Raw genomic sequence first — 17,437 nt, 5'->3', positions numbered from 1 at the left:
TTACCAAATAGGGCTATCTTCTGTATCCCACCTCTACCTTGTCACAACACAATGGATTGGTTCAAACGCATTTAGAAGGAAAGGAATTCCACAAATTAACTTTTAACAAGCCACACCTGTTAATTGAAATGTATTCCAGGTGAGCACAGGGGTCTAAGGCACTGCATCTCAGAGGTGTCACTCCAGACCCAGGTTCGATCCCGGGCTGTATTACAACCGGCCATGATCGTGAGTCCCACAATTGACCCAGTGTCTTCCGGGTTAGCAGAGGGTTTGGCCGGGGGGGGGGGGGGCTTTACAAATGGGCTGTCATTGTAAATAAGAATTTGTTCTTAACTGACTTGACTAGTTAAATAATATACTACCTCATGAAGCTGGTTGAGAGCATGCCAAGAGTGTTCAAAGCTGTCATCAAAGCAAAGGGTGGATACTTGAAGAATCACTTTTTTGGTTACTACATGATTTTATATGTTTGATTTCATAGTTTTGATTTCATAGTTTTAGAAAATAGTAAAATAAAGAAAAACCCTTGAATGAGTATATGTGTCCAAACTTTTGACTGGTACTGTACATTTGTAATAATGTCTAAAACTTTCCGAATGCAGTGTATGTGACAGTATATTTGCATTTGTTGATCTGACTGAATACCATTGATCTCCCTGTTTGTTGTCCCTCTAACAGTTAACCTTTGGACTATGTTTCAAGCTGCTCAGAAACTCGGAGGATATGAGTTGGTAAGTGTTTACATATGTCCTGCGCCATACTTCACAATCTTGGTCAGGCCCACATTTTGCAAAATGATACCTTTGTTTTAAACCCCCTCTAAGTGGAAAACACGTTACCCTTCCATTTCAGGGACATTTGTGAAGTCTGTCATTTTTTCACCATGTTGAGGCTTTAAAATCAAGCTGTCTATTATATACAGTGAGCCAGCAGAACGGGGCCTTTCCCTTGGCAGCCTACCTCACATTTGTTCAGTACTAATTTGGGAAGTGTTTCCAAAATTCTTATATCTTTTGATGTGAAGAGTAAATGCATTGTGAATATTGGTTAGTTCGTTAGTCACATATAGTCATACAGAGAGACGAGCCACCAAACAGGAAAGTTGTCATGTAATCGGGATGTGTTTCCTTTGAAGGCTTTTTATCTACAGCTGATTATCACTTTCATGCTTGCTTTGTGAGCAGGAAGCCATGTGGTTGGTTTGTGTAGTCACAGTATGTATGTAATGGTATAATAGGTCTTCTGCATGCTTCGGTTTGAACAAATGAGTGTGCTCACATACTCCTTTAAAAGTTTGCCCTGAAAATGTGAAAATAGCAGCAATAGATATTTGTCCATCTTGAGACACCTTAGTCAGAATTAAAATAGTCAGAATTAATCTAAGATTACTCAGAAAATCTGTTGTTAATTTTAATGTTTTTGCTGAGGTGATCTTAGTAGAGCAATTTTACATCTAACCAATGTGTTTTTGTTTTGGTATTTCTCAAGTGAAAAAATGGACATAAACAATTTTGTCTCCTGTTGAATTACAACAAACACTTCATTTAAGAATCCCTACTGTTGACCAATCACCAACAATGGGGTGTAAACTTTGGCTACCGACTTCAGCTTGCCTCGAGAAAGTTTTCTGTGTGCATTAACAGCCTAAAAAACATTACTGAAGACCAAAACAAATAAAAATGTCAGCGTGCCCTGTGCGCCATAGGAGTCGCTAGTGCGCGATGGGACAAGGACATCCCTGCCAGCCAAAGCCTCCCCTAACCCGGACGACGCTGGGCCAATTGTGTGCCACCCCATGGATCTCCCTCGATCGCAGCCAGTTGCGATAGAGCCTGGGCTCGAACCCAGAATCTCTAGTGGCACAGCTAGCCCTGCGATGCAGTACCTTAGACCACTGCGCCACTCGGGAGGCATTTTATGCATCTCTACCACTGTACTGTACTTTTCCCTGTTTTGCCCCTGCTGAGGTAGAGACTGCAGTAGCCAGCTACAGCTGGTGGCATGTTATGGAGATGGTTTTGCATCAAATAATGGTGATTTGATGTATTTTATTTCAGTGTCATACACCAATTGGTGCCCAGCCAATCTGGGCTTAAAAGACACAGTTCTTTATGGTCTCTGTGGCACACTTAATAACTTTGTTCGTCATTTTCCTAGTGTGAGTGTTTAATACTATCTATAAAGATGCTATCACATAGTTATATACAGGATAATTAAAATAATTTTCTCTCTCAGATCACAGTTCACAGACAGTGGAAAAATGTATATGATGAGCTGGGTGGAAACCCAGGGAGCACAAGTGCCGCCACGTGCACACGAAGACACTACGAGAGGTGAGTTATTAACAAAGCCCTGTCCCATTTTCCTAATGCAGTGGAGGAAGAGGAGCGCTACTCTCAGCCCCAGTATCAGGTGTATGTAAACCCTTCTTAGGGAAGTAAGGCTTCCTTGCTATTCCTGACATGATGTCTTTTGCCATGTCCACAGACTCTCTCACACACTGCTGCTCCATGCATACTAACACAGAGCACAGCTATATTTACCAAACCATTCACACTTCTCTCTCTCCAACCAGCCTTTTTTATTGAGAGGGTCCGAACCACAGCAAACAGCAAACGGTTATGATCCTGGTGGAGCCTGAGGATGTTATGCATACACACACAGATTACGTGTCAAAAGAGGGCATGCAGAGCAATATTGTGAATGCATATAGTGAGTATGTGTATGGATCTAGGCAAATGACAAACAGTCAGCCTGAATTGCTCAGTCAATATGTGTAGGTTTATCTATGCTCTATGAACAAGTTCATACAAAATTGGATACTTGAATATGGTTGAGCAGTTAGATTATACCAAATAGCACTGCAGCTTAATTAAACTTCCTGTGCAGCCAGAAGGGACTGTATTTGCTCTGCCATTTGAAAGCCATTTCCTAGCCCTGCATGAGTAGGAGGACTGGTATAGACAGTGTCAGCATAGGGGGTTGGGGGGGACCAGTGAGGTGTGACTGCTGCGCTGGCCTTTCTCAATACCGCCACAGAAAGCTGAGAAATTGTGCTGAATCAATACATCCCCAAAATATCCCCACTGCAGTGAATATCACCCTGTCAGAAAGAGAGCGGGAAATCTCAGCTGAACCCTAACAGGCCAGGGGAGGAGAATTTTAGCTGAGGCTCACTATTCCAGCAGCTAGGATGGCAATTAACTTCATGGTATTAGCTCAGGAAACAAAGCTATTCTCTTTCCCTTGGAAGTATATGATAAATGACCCTGTTTGTCGGTTTGGTGAAGGATGTGTTTGGTCTCTGGTGGCGTCGTTGTTTTCACTTAATGATTACTCAGCATTGAGAACACAATAAGTAATTTAAACTAGAGCATGCAACATTTATCCTAACGTCTTTTGATTTATCCCCCCTAAGTCAGGAGTAGTGGAAACATTTGGTTGTAATTGCACTATATTAACTGAACGTGCTGATCTTGGTCTTTTGTTTGGGACTTTGAATGTCCCCAAGCCCTGACTGCAATTTGAAATGATCCACATTATCCATTTACCTCTTTAATGGAAGTCATCTGAAACGGTTGCCTTGGAGAAATTATTTTCAATGATAGAGATCAAAATAATGACTGTATTTATGGTGTTGAGCAGCAGGCAGTAGAGAACATAGGTTATCTTTTGTTCTGTTCATTCTGAGGTACTTGTCATTTGGAAAGTTGCTCATTGCAGCCATTCTACTGTGCATTAGCTTAAAGGGAACAATCTATATTTAACGTCCAACCCAAGGTCTAAAGCTCCAGCTGGGAAAGCTTTAATGATATTTATTTAAACCGTTTCCCAAGATTAGCTGTCAGAGCTCTGCTCCCTGAATTAAAAATGAGGTCATGAAAAGATGGCATCAATAACCTTGAAATAGACTGCTGCATTCTCTCCCTGCATGCCGCTTCATGCTGATTTTTTGATTATACAGGTCAGTGGCTTTTTGCTGCCGTTAGTTATTTAAGCTCTCACTTTCTGTGTGAGCTGCTAGTGCTACAGAAACATTACATTTATACTGTACATGTTGTCACTCTGATAGTTCCTGTGTTAATGCAGATTTAATGCCTGCCATGAATAGGATTTTTTATGTAATTGCAGGGGGGAATATCCATGGCAACAGTGGAGGCAATTATTTTCTCAGAGGTTGTACAGAGTATAACAAATAACAATAAATTCCACTCATATTAGTTAATATACCAGGTAATGGCCGTTTTTTATCTGATGAATAACCACATGTACACACTAGAGTGTGAATATTTATTTGGGTTGGATACAGGGTTGGATTCTTTTGCATACATTGCAGACGATACCATTGATTCTTTTATGCATTCCTCCTGGTATTGGTGTGCCTCTGCTCTCACTCAAGCTGCACCTCAAATTGAAAATGCATCCCACAGTGTATAGGCTCATGACAAATTGGAACAACTTGGCAAGTCGCCACCCCATGGATCATGTTAGAGTAGACTAAATCCTAAACACAGCCCTTACTCTGTGTTGCTTCTTGTTCCTCTATGCAACACTCAAGTCTCTTTATTACAAATCTTACAACATGAGTTTAAAAAAAACACATTGCTGTAAGAACCTAAAATGACAAGCTATAGGAAAAAACTACTGGACAGATTACAGCTGTGATAGCACTTAGATGAATGAAGTTTGATTGCTCTCCCTCCTCATTCACCTGGCACAACAAAGAAATAACTAACCCACATGAAATATACTAGGCTTTTAAACCTAGTGTTTGCATTTAGGGGCTTGCAAATTGTGCCATACTTGCAGAGTTAGACATTCGGAAATACTGATAACAATTCACAGTATTATTTTAAACATTCTTGCCTTTGGCTTAGGAACAGTTCATGTGATTTTTGTTGATGTGTAATGATGAACAGACTCTTTTAACTCTATTATAAATCTGTTCCTAATGTTGAGATTGGATTGAAGAACATAATGTTCTACGCAGTGAACCACAGACATAATATCTAGCAGTTAATACAAACACTTACCATCCATTGCCCAACACCTGTCATGATTAAGGTTAGCTGTGTGCAGTTGAATGTAGTTTAGCCTTGGGGGAATGGTAAAGGTCATTTTTAGATCTGGTATTTCCAGACTCGACAAAAGGCCTTTCACTGCCCTGTTTAACTGCGTGAATCAGGATCACTTGAAGTGGTTGACTTTCTACAAAAGAGAGGCTTTGAAGCCAAATCTTTCCAAAGCTGAGGGAACAATGTCTGTTTATCCCGCTCTGACTCGGCTCTGAAGATTGGTATTTGCTTTTGTACAGACAGGAGTTATTGTTTTGCCAGTTCTTTGAAGCAGCCTAAACATAACAGTTGGTGATGAATATGTATTTTATGTTATGCTTCTTCTCTTCAAGAGGTTGTTTTAAAACTACCCCAAAATAGGGTTCCGTTAACGCATTAAGAAAACCTATGAACTAAACAGAACGCCAGCTCAAATTAATTTCAGCACCAGGAAAAGTACTGAATGAAATAGCCTATAGGGGTTTCCGGCGCTTTGGTGATTTAGGCATTTCTTGGATTCCACAGGTAAATCCCCTTTAACTCAGATGACAGATCAGCTAATTGTTGATAAAAAAAAACATTATTTTAATGGGACAGACATGACTGTCACTGAATTACAATTGTATTGATTTCCAAACAATCTTACAACAATACATTGTACTAAGAAATGTCTTTAGCCTAATTACATTCCAATATGCTAGAGAAATCACTGTCTGTCTCTTTTGCCTATTGAACTTTTTAATTTTTTATTAGTGGATAGGTTACGTACTCAAATCTACCATGAACATCATAGAAAATGGCTGCTCATGTAAAGGCTCAATGATGAATAGCCATGAGCGGAAGTTAAGTATTTATTGACCTCACAGAAATGTAAGCTCTCCTTCCTTCATTGAGTAATTCCCTCATTGACTTTTCCATGTCATGTTGTGCTCATTCTGCCCTCTGGTGTGCAGGAAAGTATGTTGCATTTGATTTTGATATTGCCTGTGATATTCATTACGAGAAGTGTTCCTGAGAGGCATTTCCTGCTTTGAACTCAACCAAGGATTTATATAAGAGAAAGCCCTATATTTACATAAATGTAACCTATCACTGTGCAAAGAGCCTCCCTGCTGCCTTCACATGTGGACTGAATTCCTTTCATGGCCTCTCGATTGCACACCCTACCCGGCCCCCTGCTTTCAGGAAATTACTACTTACATAAGTCATATTGTATTATCATTGCTGTATTATGTGATCAGGAGAATGTTATATGCTCTCCCTGTACTTATTATCGGTCTTTTACAGAGTCACTGGGTGCTATTTATAATGTGAGTTTTCATAGTTAACTGTTCAGCAGCAGAGAAGCAGAAAATAATCCTGCCGTGCTAAAAGAACAGTGTTACTTTTTTTTTTTCATTTCCAAAAATAAAAGACTATCTGGAATATTGAGTTTAACAATTGTGATGTGACATGGATTTAAAGGAGAATGTTCCACTGAGATGTGACAAGCACACCAGTATGGACGGTACCCTCACCTCTCAGTGGCATTCTGGAGAATGAATGTAGGGCAGGGCAACTTTGATGGGGTTGGGGGCCACAAAAAAATGCGGGTTTCGTCATGAGAGACCGCATTCGCTCGTGCGTTTGCATACCCACATCCATATCCACACTTGCAGTCAGAGCCATCCCTAGCCTTTTGGGGGCCGTAAGCGAAAAAAATTAGCTGACTTGGGCTAATTGACTGACTGTCAGTGACTGACATGACAATAGAAAAACTGCAGATGCAGATATTATTCTAACTCTGAACAGTAAGATGAGCCCCGACTGAGCCCCCCCCCCCCCCAGGTGTGAATTGATCCAATAGAACTTTGTATCTTCGTCTGTAGCCTAGCTCCTAAAACTCAATGCAGGATTATTTCATTGTCATCCCACGTCTGCTGATAGATACTGATTTGTAATTGGTATTGCTAGACGCCAAACACAGAAGGGCATGGTGTTCATTCTTACGGCAGATGGTACAGTATCTTTGCAGACTTGAAATGTGAGTGTATATGAAATTGCTCCCTATTTTCCTTACTCTATTTATACAGTAAGTCACGTCGAGTTCATCACATTATTTCTCAATGGTGCAGTGGTTTATGGTGAATAATTTTTTCACTCCATTAACATCTGTCTTTCTTCTCTCTCTCGCCGTCTCTATTTTCTCCTTCTCCCTCTTTCAAATAAGTCACATTTAATCGTACATTTCCTTTCTTGGCCTGGGGCCCGGTGCCAGCTGTATGAAATTTAGTTTTACTGCTTCTGCTGCCAGCAGTTTGGTTCTGAGAAATCCCACTGAGCCGCTTGAACCAATGCAGCCATTTTTATCTCAGTATCAAATTTCTCTGTAAAAATTAAGTACCTTATTGTGATTGTTTTCAAATAAAAGAGCAATTTCTAAAGCAAGAATTTTGCTAGAAGTGTCAGGGAGTGGTCTGAGTGGGAGGGGAAAACTGAAAACTAGATGTTATTGGCAGAGAGGTTTGGAACTCTCTTTCTTAGGCTCTATTCCCATTACAAGATACTGTGTAAAGGAGAGTCTGAGGAGCAGTGTGGTGAAAGATAATTCTACTTTTCAATTCACATTACATCCTTGCCTTACATTGTGGCTGGCAACGCAACATGTTTGGTCCACAGCTCAAATTGACCGTAAATATCACAGTAAGCACAAAATATTCAACAATGACAGAAAATGTTCTTCTAAAATATATCACACTATTGAATAATGCAACCAAACCATATTACACTCTTGAATACACACCTACTCATTCCATTTTTTTTTTTTTTTACTATTTTCTACATTTTCTAGAATAATAGTGAAGACATCAAAATTCTGAAATAACACATATGGAATCATGTAGTAACCAAAAAAGTGTTAAACAAATCAAAATATTTTGCCTTGATGACAACTTTGCATACTCTTGGCATTATTTCATAGTTTATGTCTTCACTATTATTCTACAATGTAGAAAATAGTAAAAAAATAGAGAAAATCCTTTGATGAATAAGTGTCCAAACTTTTGACTGGTGCTGTATGTGCAGACAAAGGGTTTATTTTCTCATCTGTAGGCTACACTCATTACATTTTAGCTTCAATACAAAAGCACAGAGTTGCTAACAGCATGTCTTCATCAATTAACGTTAGCCTATCAAAAATGTACGATTGACCCCCAAACTAGGCTTCATTTTTTTCAATATCATGCAAAACATCATGTGGTAAAAGCAAATTGCGACTGAAACCGTGGGTATAAGTGAATTCACCACAACAAGCTGTTTTATATGGAAGGCCATACCCGCTACCAAAAAATAAAATGCCTCATGATTTGTCAACGTGCACAATTAGTCTGTGCTTCAGTCTGATCAACTGTAGCCTCCTGATAACAACCACATCTGTATGTAGCCTAGTGAAGCCTATGCATTCTGATCCCATCTGGGCCTGGCCAGGGGAAACGTAACGTCATGTTTTTATAGCCTAAGCTCTGTTTTTATAGCTTAAAATGGGCCCATTTATTTGTGTACTGAGAAAATGTGAGTGTGATCAAATGTGGTTTATATTCGCCTTTTTAATCCAAAATGATTGGAATTAAGTCAATCAACAGTGGTGACATACTCACACAGTATCTTTTTAATTACAGATGCAGAAGGCCTGCACGATGCCACCCTGCATACAGCGACCTCAGCCCAGTTAGTTTTTGTCCAATTGCAGTTGTTGTCTCTGTCTGTGTAAAGATTTTTAATATTTTCATTCTCCCTAGGGCCCGTTTTTTTTACCTGATTATAAAAATTATCTGGTCCCATCATAGCCCATATAAAATGTTTGTTTTTTACAGCTGATTTGTTACTATGTTGTATGCTACACCTAGGGTCCGGAGTTGTTTAGGTTACTACGCGATCGGGTAAAACTCGGGGCCCCAGAAAAACAATTTTCCCCCCCACCACTCAGGGACCTTTGGTGCCACCTCTGAAATGTGACATGTGTTTGGTGATGGGATGGGCTTCCATAGTTTTATATGGCTCAGTGCAGCCAGCAGCTAATGTAACAATTTCAGAATGTAACAGGCTGTTACTGCAATTTCAGGTAAAAACTCAATACAACATGTCTCAGATATTAGGAAAATGTGTATACATGTCAGCCTTTTAAATAACATTGCTCTGTTATTACTATTTATACTGTATGAGTGTTAGCTCATACAGTATGGGCTGCCGAGTGGCACAGTGGTCTAAGGCACTGCATCTTAGTACTAGAGGTGTCATGACAGACCCGGGTTCGACTCCTGGCTGTACCACAACCGGCCATGATTGGGCAACGTCGTCTAGGTTAGGGTTTGACTGGGGTAGGCCATCATTATAAATAAGAATTTGTTCTTAATAACAACAAAAAAATAGCTCAATGAGACAATTCTGCTTACACTGCCCTGGTGCAAGTGTCGTGCGCTACCTCTGGCGAGTGTCGTGATGTCACCTGGCAGACCAAAACACCATCCCACCAAAACAGACTGAAATTTCATGTGGTCTTTTCAAACACATTATCATAATTTTCAACATTTCACAGTATTATTCCAACCTCATAGTGTGGAAATACAGTGTATATTTAAAACACAGGAATATTACATTTTTGACTGCACTGGTACATTAAAGGCATTTCTGTTTGTGAACAAGCAAACCACTAATGATTCCTTGTTTGTTCTACCACAAAGCCCTTAAAAAGGGAATTGAGCAACTACTTAATGTGCACACATGAGAACGTGTTCATGCCTAAGTTGTTTCCTAATAGCATTTGGATTGCTATCATGGAAGGAATGGGTGAGGCAAGAATTTCCAAAATAATATTGAACATTTCATCACTGGCTGGTACCTCTTTTCGATATTTGATACTGTAATGTTTTGTGGTGTTTAACCTAGAGTATGCCATATGTTTTTCCTCAACATTTTCATCCGTCCTTATATTGTTTCACACATTTGATAAGACCTTGGTGATAATAACCCCCATGGTGTCAGAACCCACACTGTAGTCTCATCAACAGCACAGCTCAGTCAGAATGGATGTTGTTTTAGTCACTCTAGCAGCTGTAGTGTGTTAACTGTTTCCCTGGTAATGTGATGTAAAGATTAACACACCCTAACTGGGGGCCTCAGCCTTGCCTCATCTCCTGGCCCTATGCCAGGTGTTAGTTGGCTCCCTAGCTCTCTCAGCACATACCAGCTCTGTGTTGAAGCATGCCATATAGTCTATACTAACTGACTCAAGCCCACCACCAGTGTACTCTGGTCAGTCAAGTGTCAAAATTAAGGTTGAAAGTTATTTTCTGAATTTCAGATGTAATTCAAGTTATGTGTCTTTGTCTATGCCACAGTTGTAGGCCTAGCGTCTCTGGTTTATCTAGATATTACTTCCTAGAGTGAATGTCCTCTTACAATATAAGTTGGACCTTTTCATTATTGACTGTCATGTCTTGAAAAAGATCACAAACCTGAAATGTCGACACCCAATAAACACATGCAGAGGTAATCATTTGTGAGGAAATTCTTATAAATTGATTAAACTTTGCAGTTTTATTCCTAGCACCACTTATGAGAGACCGCGTAGTTGTTAATCTTTAAAAATGTGTTGATTTTTTGACATGTATCATTGCAGCTACATGGGCAGGGTTTGTAACAGCATTCCTAAGAGGTGATACATTTATAGCCTTAACTTTGTTTCAGGTTAAGGTTAACTCAGTCTCTTCCCCTCTGACCTTTCCAGGCTCCTCCTACCCTATGAGAGGTACACCAAAGGAGAGAAGGACAAACCCCTCCCCTCAGCCAAACCCAAAAAACAGGAGCATGGGGCCCAAGAGGGGGGTGCCAAACCCAAAGGGGTCACAGCGAAACGACCTAAAGGTGGACTAAACCAGAGACAGGTGGCCAGGAAGGAGAGAGAGAGCGACGACGCAGCAAAAAGCCAGGAGCTCTCACAGGTCAGTCCTACTCATTTTCTGTCCGTCTGTCTCACTCTCTTGTTCACACACACTCTTTCCTAGAAAGATAACAATGTCACACATGCATCATGTATATGTATTGAATAACAGTATGGCATGTTTTCCCACTAAGGTATCTGAGGAGAAAGAGGAGAACCAGGAGCCTGCAGTGATGAAGCAGGATCCTCTTTCCAGAAATGAGCCTGAAGAAGAGTTACAACACACCCTGAAGAAAGAGGAGACATTGAGCCAGGAGGAAGTGTCCTGCCTGAATCCCCCCAACACAGACTGCCACCGAGCCACACCTGTGCTCCACAGTGATCTGTGTCCACAGCCCGAGCGGAGACATCCCAGCCAACCACAATCAGACACATTCAACCCTGAGCAAAGGGACCAAGCCGATGGAACCCTCTCTAAGACCCCATATCCACACAACTGGGACAACAACAATAGTAAGCCTAGGTATAGCAGTCTAGCTGACCCAAGCACACCTGACACGCCGGTAGCTAAAGACACAGACAGTCACAGTTATGGACATGGTGGGAGGGTGGGTAAGGTGCTGCCCATGTGTAAGCAGAGCCCACCCCCACTGCAGCTATACTCTACAGAGCCACTCACAGACAAACAGGACTCCCCCAGTAAAAACAAAGAGATAAATCAGTGTCACGTGCACACGCCAACAGCATACTCCAAGGACAACCTGGGGGTCATGTCCCCACTAGCCAAGAAGAAGCTCCTCTCCCAAGTCTGTGAGACAAGTCATTACTCATTCAGTTCCCCTCATCTTCCTACTCCCACTCCATCAGTCAGTGGGGGTGATGTAAGCGACAGCTGCGTAGAGGAGGTAGTGAAACTGAGGCAGGACTCCATCCCGGACAGCCCAGAGATGGCTCCTGTCTTCAGGCCTTCTGTCATCCAGCATGCCCAAAGCGTCAAACCCCAGCAAGAGAGGAGTCCTCTGGGGGATCTGTCTGAGCCTTTCACTTGCAGAGTGAGCCACTTCCAGCCCCGGCTCAACCCCCCCTGGCACCCCTACCTCCACAGGACTGAGCATCAGGATGGAGTGGAGAATGCAGGAGAGACACGGATGCAGCAGCACCCCAGTCAGGCACCACCAGGCTTTGCAGGTGACTGCTACTCCTCCCCTCACCTACACAACCTCTACCGGCAGACAGAGAACTGTCTGAGCCAAGAGCGAATGGCCAATTATCCCAACAGAGACAAACAGGGACATTTTATCGTGGAGTGTCAGAGCAGCGAGGGCTTCAGCTTAAACAATCCTGACAGAGAAGGGTTGGCTTACAGAGCTCCCCACTTCTCTGAGAGGACACAAACACATGGGGATAGACCATTGGACGAGGAACCCCGAGATTTCAGTATTTCCAAGCCTGTCACTCAAAGAATGTCTTTCACAAAGCCCTCTTTCTGTGGCCTCCCATATCCCATGATGCATCAGAGTTTAGACTATCACCCCAAAGCATGCAGAGTCCTCCCCATGACTATATCTACCCCCAAACAAAGCCCAGACCCCCCTCAGCCCTTCTTCAACCCTAAAAGCCACGCTGAAACTGTCAGTGCCTCCAGACCCAGTAAGAGAAGCCTGGGGGAACTAGAGAACGAGGGGGTGCCAGACCGCAAGGTGCGAGTGGTGACCCCCATGCACCCCGCCGGCTCTGTCCGCAGGGGCGACCCACAGGGGGAGGAGCTCAAACCAGCTGAACCGGCGCACGCCATCCACCTCCACATTCCTGAGGGCCACACCTACCCTCCCCACACACCCTTCTACCCAGGGATGTACCCCGGGATGCAGGATGCCCTCCATCACAACCTCCAGTACCTGAAGAGCCAGACAGCTGTGTCCCCCCTGGTCCCTCCACTAGCCTTCCACTCCATGATGCTACAGAGGCAGCTGATGGCCTCACAGCCCAGCCCTCATCACTTCTACAGGCACCCTGGGGGGGCGGCCCTGTATGGGGACCTCCTGCACCACCTGTACCCCCTGTCCACCCTTACCCACCCACAGCTGTCCTCCATGCACCCCAGCACCAGACTCTAACAGACAAACCCACATGGAGCTTAATTGTCTACCTGGGACAGTGGATCTAGTGTTCTATTATTCAGTAAGCATGACAACACTGGTTAACTGTAGCTGGTGGATTTAGTCAGGCACACAGTTACATTTTTTTGTATTTTTTGTTTGTTTTTGCACTGTGCTGTATCACCACTTAAGTTACCTTGTCTCAATTTGCACTCTGTAGTGTTTGTGTTCACCAACCAGGTCCTTTCTCTCGCTCAACAGTCAGGTTCTTACTATCTTTAAGTGTGGAGGGACGGGAGACAGAGAAAAGCCATTGGCATGCATGTCGGGGATAATCAGATTTGCTGGGTCTCCAAAGGGATGGACTACGTCACTGCAATGCAACAACCTCATCCTCCAAATGTGTTCTGGGGATTTTATCAGGTTGAAACACTAAAAAAACATGAGGGGCCTATCTAAAATAGACTCTTTACGCAAAGTTTGCCATTGGAAAAGTTAATGCAGCTGTTAAGCATTAGGCTACTCCACCTTCAATCAAGTTTTTAATATCTTTTTAGAGCTCTCTAGTGTGGTGCTTTGGCCTGTCTCTGTTCATGTATAAGTCAACTACACCTGTATTCTTAGGAATTACTGTGTTAAACCACGGTGCTGTACAAAACCACAAGGCCCTGAGGTTTTGTATGTACAGTACCAGTCCAAAATTTGGATACAACTATTCATTCCAGGGTTTTTCTTTATTTGTAGAATAATAGTGAAGATATCAAAACTGAAATAACGCATATGGAATCATGTAGTAACCAAAAAAAGTGTTAAACAAATCAAAATATGTTTTTTTTTAGATTCTTCAAAGTAGCCACCCTTTGCCTTGATGACAGCTTTGCACACTCTTGGCATTCTCTCAACCAGCTTCAAGAGGTAGTCACATGGAATGCATTTCAAATAACAGGTGTGCCTTGTTAAAAGTTAATTAGTGGAGTTTGAGCCAGTTGTGTTGTGACAACGTACAGGAGGTATAAGACCAAGTCCATATTATGGCAGGAACAGCTCAAATAAACAAAGAGACTCATTACTAAGTAGTCTATCTGGAAAATGTCCAGAACTTTCTTTAAATTTCAAGAAATTTTCTTCAAGTGCAGTCGCAAAAACCATCAAGCACTATGATGAAACTGGCTCTCATGAGGACCGCCTCAGGAAAGGATGACCAAGAGTTCATTAGAGTTAACTGCACCTCAAATTAATGCTTCACAGAGTTTAAGTAACAGACACATCTCAACATCAGCTGTTCAGAGGAGACTGTGTGAATCAGGCCTTCATGGTCGAATTGCTGCAAGAAACCACTACTAAAGGACACCAATAAGAAAATAGACTTATTTGGGCCAAAAAACACAAGCAATGGAGATTAAGAACAGTGGAAATCTGTCCTTTGGTCTGATGAGTCCAAATTTGACATTTTTGGTTCCAACCAATGTATCTTTGTGAGACGCAGAGTAGGTGAACGGATGATCTCTGCATATGTAGTTCCCACCGCAAAGCATTTTGTTTTTCAACAGGACAATGACCCAACACACCTCCAGGCTGTGTAAGAGCTGTTTGACCAAGGAGAGTGATAGAATGCTGCGTCAGATGACCTGGTCTCCACAATCCCCTAACCTCAACCCAATTGAGATGGTTTGGGATGAGTTGGACCGCATAGCGAAGGAAAAGCAGCCAACAAGTGCTCAGCACTTGACTGTTGAAAGACTGTTGAAAAATAATTCCAGGTGAAGCTGGTTGAGAGAATGCCAGGAGTGTGCAAAGCTGTCATCAAGGCAAAGGGTGGCTACTTTGAAGAATCAAAAAAATATATATATTTGTTTAACACTTTTTTGGTTACTACATGATTATATATGTGTTATTTCATAGTTATGATGTCTTCACTATTATTCTACAATGTAGAAAATAGTAAAAAATAAAGAAAAACCCTTGAATGATTAGATGAGTCCAATCTTTTGACTGGTACTGTAGATAAAAGCTCATTTTCATCAGAACACCCAAGCTGTGAAGAAACCACATTTGACGTTTTTCATCCGTTTTTTAAGGCGAGTTGTATCGCTTGTCAGGAACATTCTCTCAAAATGTTTTGTTGACCCCTGAGAGATGGGAAGGTGACCCAGATACATTAATATATTGAACAGAACGTATTTGTACTACACTTAACATTTGAGTCACTGATGCTGCCTACTGTGACATCTGACAGCACTTATCTTGACACATTGTAGCTCTGAAAAATCACTTATTCTTTCATGTATGGCTGTTTACTCAGCCTCCTTCGTTCAACAGCATACTGTATGATAAATAAAAATGTGTTTTGTAGATTATTGCTTTGTGAATATGTGCCTTTCTTAATCTTTGATTGCTGGTTGCAGCACTACAGTTATAAGGTTCCATTCCATCATCACATTGCAGTGCAAACTCATTGGACTGTAAATGTATAGTATCATAGTTAATGTTTAGCAAAGGCATAGTTAAGCACTGGTGTAGAGAATGGCTACTAGAATAGATTTATGTGCCACAGCCAGGCTCAGTGATCAAAAGGAACCCTGTCGTGCCTCAGGACTAATAGCACCTGGTCTGGGTTTACAACCATCAGAACTGTTTTAATGGGTATTTGGGACATATGAAATATAGGTAACACATAGCCGTTTAATTTTGTCTTGAAGCCAATCAGAGGAGGTTTAGCAGACACTTAAGATAAACATTAATTTACAATTACATGTTCTGAATGTCATGTTTGCTTCAGCAGCTTTAGTAACTGCTGTTTAGGCTCCTTAACATTCAAAACTATTCTCTGGCATCTTTCTCTGTCTGACATCTTCTGTAAATAATAATGTAAATACTGTTGACTTCTGATAGTCTTATCATGTGTTATATGTTGTTATAATCTGTAAATAGTATAAATGCATAAAGCTGCTTACACAATCTAGATGTGTCAAAGGTCACCTTACTATATTAGATCTGAACACTATTTGTAGGACACTTTTTATTTGCTTGTTTTCCCACATTGTTTCCATACTGTTCATCTTTAACGTGTTTTTGATACAATGTGCCATCTGTTTACCAATCATTTAGCTGGCAAACAAGAAGAAAAACATTTTGTATTATATGATCCTCTGTATATTTAATTAAAATATTTTACTATCAATGAATGTCTTTCTCCCCTTAATTGTGGTGGTACTTTACTACAGATGGGTGAGGTTGGAAAATATAACTCCTTTTATATCCATGAAATATTGAAATGTCATGTAGACCCAACGACAAAGGTACAGGTAACTGCCAAAAGAAAGGAGACACCAACATAAAGTATCTTAATAGGGCATTGTCACATCACGAGCAGCCAGAAAGTGTCTGGAACTCTATTGGAGGGATGCGACACCATTCTTTCATGAGAAATTCCATAACTTGGTGTTTTGTTGATGGTGGTGAAAAATGCTATCTCAGGTGCTACTCCAGGATCTCCCATACATGTTCAATTGGGTTGAGATCTGGTGATAGACACACACACAGATATTAAATCCCCTATGCTTCTTTGAGACCACTCTTTCAAAGTCACAGCAATCTCTTCAAGCCATGGTAGCCAAAATAATGGGCAACTGGGCGTTTTTATACATAAAAGTAAGCATGATGGGATGTTCATTGCTTAATAAACTCAGGAACCACACCTGTGTGTAAGCACCTCCTTTCAATATACTTTGTATTGCTCATTTACTCAAGTGTTTCCTTTATATTGACAGCTACCAGGATATTGCAGGCATTTCGCCAGTGTTGAGTCTTAACTCAAAGTCTTAAGTCTTAATCACTGTGCAATTTGCTGACAGTATGTCTGGAACGGAAGGTTGCTAATAATTCAAAGGTTTGTGTTCCCATTTATAGTAGTTGTATAATGACTTGTAACATGTTTTCAGTTGAGAGATATTCTAGATCTCTTACCACCACTAAAGGTAGGTCTCTACAAGGTGTCAAAAGGCACTTAAATATTTTGTCTTGTTCATTCAACCTCTGAAAGGCACACATACACAATCCATGTTTCAATTGTCTTAAGGATTAAAAATCCTTCTTTAACCTGTCTCCTCCCCTTCATCTACACTGATTGAAGTGGATTTACAGTTGACATCAATAAGGGATCATAGCTTTCACCTGGATTTTCAATGTTTTGCTCGCCTGAGGTAGAGTATCTCATGATAAGCTGAAAACCACACTATCTACCTAGAGAGTTTTCATCTGTATTTTTCGTAGATGTCTACATACCACCACAGACCGATGCCGGCACTAAGACCGCACTCAATGAGCTGTATTCTGCCATAAGCAAACAGGAAAACGCTTATCCA

At 41.4% G+C, this 17,437-nt stretch overlaps 1 protein-coding gene across 1 annotated transcript in view; it reads left to right on the top strand.

The window, feature by feature from the left end:
* LOC135512280 (AT-rich interactive domain-containing protein 5B-like) overlaps positions 1 to 16,254 on the top strand; it is a 79,600-nt gene extending 63,346 nt beyond the window's left edge. Inside the window, exons 7-10 of the mRNA XM_064934127.1 lie at positions 682 to 734; positions 2,239 to 2,336; positions 10,822 to 11,035; positions 11,169 to 16,254. Of these exons, the coding sequence (XP_064790199.1) occupies positions 682 to 734; positions 2,239 to 2,336; positions 10,822 to 11,035; positions 11,169 to 13,091 (2,288 nt within the window). The 3' untranslated portion in view covers positions 13,092 to 16,254. The remainder of the gene's footprint in view (positions 1 to 681; positions 735 to 2,238; positions 2,337 to 10,821; positions 11,036 to 11,168) is intronic.
* Positions 16,255 to 17,437: the final 1,183 nt, after the last annotated feature.

Source organism: Oncorhynchus masou, chromosome 24, assembly GCF_036934945.1.
Source record: "Oncorhynchus masou masou isolate Uvic2021 chromosome 24, UVic_Omas_1.1, whole genome shotgun sequence".
NCBI classification, from domain to species: Eukaryota; Metazoa; Chordata; class Actinopteri; order Salmoniformes; family Salmonidae; genus Oncorhynchus; species Oncorhynchus masou.
The sequence above is the reverse complement of the archived record's forward strand: the minus strand, read 5'-3'. Positions and strand labels throughout refer to the sequence as shown.